This window comes from Arachis hypogaea, chromosome 15 (assembly GCF_003086295.3).
Source record: "Arachis hypogaea cultivar Tifrunner chromosome 15, arahy.Tifrunner.gnm2.J5K5, whole genome shotgun sequence".
NCBI lineage: Eukaryota > Viridiplantae > Streptophyta > Magnoliopsida > Fabales > Fabaceae > Arachis > Arachis hypogaea.
Window position 1 is genome coordinate 141,164,302 of NC_092050.1, and position 5,836 is coordinate 141,170,137.

General features: G+C 30.3%; 1 protein-coding gene across 1 annotated transcript; it reads right to left on the reverse strand.

Annotated features, from left to right (window-relative positions):
- Window positions 1-1,223: 1,223 nt before the first annotated feature.
- On the reverse strand, window positions 1,224-4,492 carry LOC140172859 (uncharacterized). Its single transcript, XM_025799882.3, has 2 exons — window positions 2,764-4,492; window positions 1,224-1,583 (listed from the first exon to the last, which is right to left on the reverse strand). Exon 1 carries the CDS (start codon window positions 4,426-4,428, stop codon window positions 2,773-2,775), a length of 1,656 nt encoding a protein of 551 aa, XP_025655667.1. The 5' UTR covers window positions 4,429-4,492; the 3' UTR covers window positions 1,224-1,583; window positions 2,764-2,772.
- Between the last annotated feature and the right edge of the window lie 1,344 nt (window positions 4,493-5,836).

Genomic DNA, 5,836 nt, shown 5'->3' on the forward strand with positions numbered 1-5,836 from the left:
TTGTTGTACCTTGGTGGTTGAGAGAATTGGAGAGAGAGGTTCGAAGGTTTGAAAGTTTTGGTGATATTTGGGTGGTGGAGCCATAGAGAATGAACCTCGCATGTACTGGCTATATTAAATTATTAATTTTAGTTACACTTCAAAATGAATAATACTTTAAAAATAACTAAAAAAATTCAAAAATCTCATGTGAATCAACATGTACATAAAATATTATGTGAAAATAAGTATAAATATCAGGATAGTCAATAAATAATTACCAAAGAATAAAAAGAGTAAAAAATAATTTAAATTCTAAGAGTTGAAATAGTAAAAAGAATGAAGAAGAAAAAGTTAGATATATATCAATTAAATAATATTATAAATAAAAAATTTAATTTATTATTTTATAATATCATTTTTAAAAAAATGCAACTTTTTCTTTTTCATTCTTTTTACTATTTCAACTCTTAGAATTTACAATTATTTTTTACTCTTTTTATTCTTCGGTAATTATTTATTGACCATCCTGATATTTATACTTATTTTCACATAAGATTTTTGAATTTTTTTTAGTTATTTTTAAAGTATTATTCATTTTTAAGTGTAACTAAAATTAATAATTTAATATAGCCGGTACATGCGAGCTTCGTCCTCTATGGCTCCACCACTCAAATGTCACCAAAACCTTCAAACCTCTCCCTCCAACTCTCTCAACCACCAAGGTGCAACAATTTTGGTTTGGCACAAATGCTATCCGTGATGACGAATTATGTATTTATACTTCTCTATGCATGTGGTAGGCAAGGGAGGTTTATGTTCAGAGCTTTTTTTTTTTTTTTTCATAAACTGTGGTGACCAAGCACGGTTTATGGCTACCTATTTTCCTTCATAATCCGTGGTAAACAGTCACGGTTTATGTTCAAAGTTTTCCAACTGAAATCCGTCCAAGGCTCCCACGATTTATGAATATATTGAAACCGTGGTTAGCTCCCACGATTTACATAGTAAACAAAACAAGACACTCACGTAAAGAATTTCCAAATGTTATAATCAGATAAAGAATTCTCTCATTTTATTTATTTAAGTACATTGCCCAAATTTATATATATATGAATCTTTGTTTATTTGATGCTGAAATTTTTTTTATTATTGTTTTTGCGATGGGGGCTTGGTTGATGAGATTATATTGAGATTTCATTTCATCAATTGCAACCAAAACGCATGTACTTAGAGTTATCATAGAGCAATTCAATGATTCTTTAATTCTTTGATCATTTTGCCATATTACAGTATCTTTATCAATGTATTAACATTTTTTTTATGCAAAGAAAGCAGAATAGATTCTGCAGAATTGAAGATAGTATTCTAGAATATGAATTCTATAACAATCTGAATAGTTGAATCACTAGTTCATTATATGTTGTATATAGGGATGGCCAAAAACCTTGAACCCATGGATATCTATTGAGATTATCCGGAGTTTTAACAGAACTCGCAAAATCCCCACGGGGATGAGGACCCCTCCCTTCCCTCCAACCCCCAATAAATGGGGATGGAAGACAGGGATTGAGGTACCCGCTCAACGGAAACATGTGAAATTCCTGCGAAGAAGAATTAACTTAAATGCCCTTATGCACATAACAAATACGATAAAAATAATAACATAGATGGAGGGCTGAATAAGTCACATTGACAAAACATAATGTAATTGACTTCTGAAATAAAAATTTATCGAACAAAAAATTTTGAAGTAAAGCATGAGTATTAAATTTGAAAAGAACAAAACAAGTACAAAGATGCTGGAGCTATCGTACTATTATTGGAGCCCTGAAAGTGTATTGTTGAACGATGGTGATAAAAAAATTTATTTGGAGAGAAAAATTATGATTGAATGATGACGATCGAAAATTAGGAAGTGGAAGGATATATGCAGGGAAAATTAGTATTTGGAGGAAAAATTAGCGAACACTCAGAATTCTGTATTGTTTCACTTTAACACCCCCATAACAAAACTCCAAGCGAATAACTTTTTTTAAAATGCTAATAAACAGAGACTTAGAGACAATGGAATAATGTCTACACAAGAAATAATGGAGTAATTTATCTAAGAATTAACAGAAAAATATTCTCCGAAAAAGTAATTCATAATGTACATATTTTCAGCAGAAGCAATTTCCAAGCAATACAACTGAGTAGCATTAATTAAGAAAATGGCCAAAAATCTTGAGATAACTAAACCATGTTACCTTGACTCGATGTTGCTTAGGTTGATGAAAAGTGGGGACATGCATTTTAGAAGGTGGGTTTATTTTTAAGATGGAAGTGTAAACTATATAGCCTAAGAATAAATCCTTATTACCTACTTAAATTTCCTTATATATATATATGGTACCTATAAAGATACGGAAAAATAAGTTGCACAACAGAATAGTAGAGAACAAACAACAAACAACAAAACAAAATTTTCAATCTTTTTAGTTTTGCTTAATTTTAGCATGATAAATACATGATCTCATAGAATAACAGTAAAGAACACTCTATTCCTATAAAGAGATCTTAAACACTAAATCTGTAAGCTATAACTAGGAATATCATCTAAAGAATCAATAATGTAGTGGAATGAAAAAGGATGATAGCATTTGCAAAAATCGAAAGTACAAAATTAATTAATGTTATGGCATTGCCAAAGTCCTCTGACCCAACAGACACAGAATTTACAAAACTATGATACATATTCAGCAACAATGAGATGTAATTTCAATTCGAGTTGATGTATCTTACCTTCTTTTATCAATTCAATAAGCCTCTAGCAACCATTTCCCGAAGAAGTTTCTCTGCCATGTCATTCTCATCTTTTTCAAACAAAGCACGAATAACAGTTTCAAAAGTCACAGCATTTGGTAAGCAACCATTGTGTTCCATTTCCGACAGCAGGGCCAATGCTTCTTTAAACAAGCCCTCTCTACAGAGCCCATTGATCATAATATTGTATGTCCTCACATCTGGAGGATAGCCTTTCACAGAAAGATCTTGAAAGATCTCTTTTGCAACTACAAGTCTTCCACCTTTGCATAGGCCATCAATAAGTATATTGTACGTGCATATATCTGGATCAATGCCACTCTCTTTCATTTGCTTGAATAACATAAGTGCCTTGTCAACTTGTTTGATATTGAACATCCCATCCAACAAGGAATTGTAAGTGACTACATTAGCGGGTGGACCTCTCTTGTGCATCTTGACAAGAAGCTCCAAAGCACAAGAGATTCTCTTTGATTTGCTCAAGCCATCAATAAGAGTGTTGTAAGTTACCGTGTTTGGATCCAAGTACTTACTACGCATTTTTTCAAAGAGACTCAAGGCTTCATCAACCATTTTACTTTTGCACAAGCCATTAATCATGATATTGTAACTTTGAACATTAAGTAACACTCTACTTTGGGCCATTGTGTTGAATACATATTTTGCCTTATTTACCTGATTAACCAAACAATATCCGTCCATTAAGCTGTTATAAGTAACCACATTTGGTTTCACACCATGTTTTGTCATCACAGCCAACACATTTTTTGCATCTTTGATCTTTCCTTCCTTGCATAGCCCATCGATCAAAATACTATAGGTACTAACATCAGGAGTAAGGTTTCTAAGCACCATATCACTTAACAAATCAATGGCTTCCTTATATTGACCTTCAAGACACAATCCAAAAATGAGAGAACTGTATGTGATAACATCTGGAGAAATTCCCCTAGCAAGCATTTCAGAGTATAAATAAAAAGCCTCACTTACAAGTGTAACCTTGCAGAGGCTATCAATAATTGCGCTGTACATGAAGACGTCAGGAGCAATGCCATACCGTGGGATCTTTCTCAACACTTGAATAGCAGCTGATGTGTGTCCGGTCTTACAAAGCCCATTGATCAAGGTCCCATAAGTGACTTGGTCGAAGTGAAATCCATAAGCCAACATTGTGGCATGAAAGTGCAGTGCTTTTTCAATATTACCACAGAGACAGAGGCCTTTCAGGATTGTTGTCAAGGTTACGGTATCAGGCTGAAAACCCATCCTGAAAATCTTAGCGAAAGCAGAGAAAGCAAGCTTCATATGACTCATGGCGCAACAACAATTGATTAAGATGTTCAAAGTAACTATGCTGGGGGCGATTCCCCTGACTTGCAATTGCTGAAAAAGGGAAACGGCGGCGTGGAAATGCTTCGTCTTGGAAAGGGATCCCAAAATCTTGTTAAATTGGATGATGGGAGGAGTACGACGCATAGAGAGCATGCGAGTGAAGGAATGAACAGCTTCATCAACTTGGCGAAAGGATGGGGGCTCAGAATGAGAGTGAAGGGATGAAGAGGAAGGGAAGGAAACAAAATTAGGGATTTGGAGAAGAGAATACCTAAAAATGAAAGTGATCCTTGAGGTTGAGGATGACAACATTTTAGTGATTCGCACTTTCGCTGTTGTCAAAGTTTGAGGGAGTTTGCTAACCCTGCGGAAATAGTCCTACGGCTCCTACCCGTGCCCCTGTCACCGATTTAATCCTAATAACATAGTGTGTTTGGATTACAGTTTGCAAACGGAAGTTTGTATAAAATTGATTTTGCAAAATTGATTTTGATAAAAAGTAAGTTTGTGTTAACGTGATTTATGTTTTGTAATCTTTATATTAAAATTGATTATAGTAAAATAAATGTTGTTTGAATTATACTACTCAAAATTACTTTTAGATAAAAAATTACCAAAAGAGACATCAATTTAAATAATTTTTTTATATACATGCAAAATCAAAATGCTAACAAAAATAATATAAAAAATATTTATCATATAAATAAAATAAATACAATAAAAAATAAAAATATGGAAAAGAGTACTATAAATTTTATAATATCAAACAAAAAGAAAATATTCTATAATTTTTTTAGTAATATCAGTCCTCTTTAATTTAGTATTATTTTAGACTATAATCAATTTCCTTTGTTGTATCAACTATTTTTCATTATCTATGACTCTATTGTTACTTATAATTAATTTTTATTTATTTTGTCTTTTTTTATAAGATCATAATTTATATTATAAAATTTTGATAATAAATGTAGTATATAATAATTACAATTACAAATTTTATAAAATCAGAATAAAAAATAAAAAAATTAATACAAAACAAAAATAGAGTATATCAAAGAATAAAAAAAAATTAATACAGATAAAAAATAATAAAAATTTCATAAAACCAACAACATATATCATATGAACAAAAAAAATACAACAAAAGGTAAATAAAATTCATATGAATAAAATAAAATAAAAAAATAAAAAAAATTCATACACAACATAAATACAATGCAGTAAAGGATAAAAAAAAAATTCATATGAACCAAAAATAATAAAAATATCATAAAATTAATAAAATATCTAAAAATTAGAGCACAATACAAAAATCAACAACATTTGTCATATGAATAAAAAAAATACAATAAAAAAATTAAAAATCACATGAACAAAGCCAAACAAAAATAAAAAAAATTTCATAAAAAATATACATATAAAAAATAGTATAGTAAATGATAAAAAAAACTCATATAAAAATATAACATGAGAAATTAAAATACTACACAAATAATATAAAAATCTTTATCCTATAAATATAAAATATAATAAAAAATATAAAAATTAAAATATGAAAGTGAGTACTAAAAATAATAAAAAAAAATTAAAATATTCACTTTGCTAGTGATTGAAACAAATTTGAACCATTTTTATGAAAACAAATTGAAACTAAGAACAAGTAGGAGGAACTATAGAGAACTGTGATAGTAATAGTTACTAGTATCCTTTGTATAGAAGA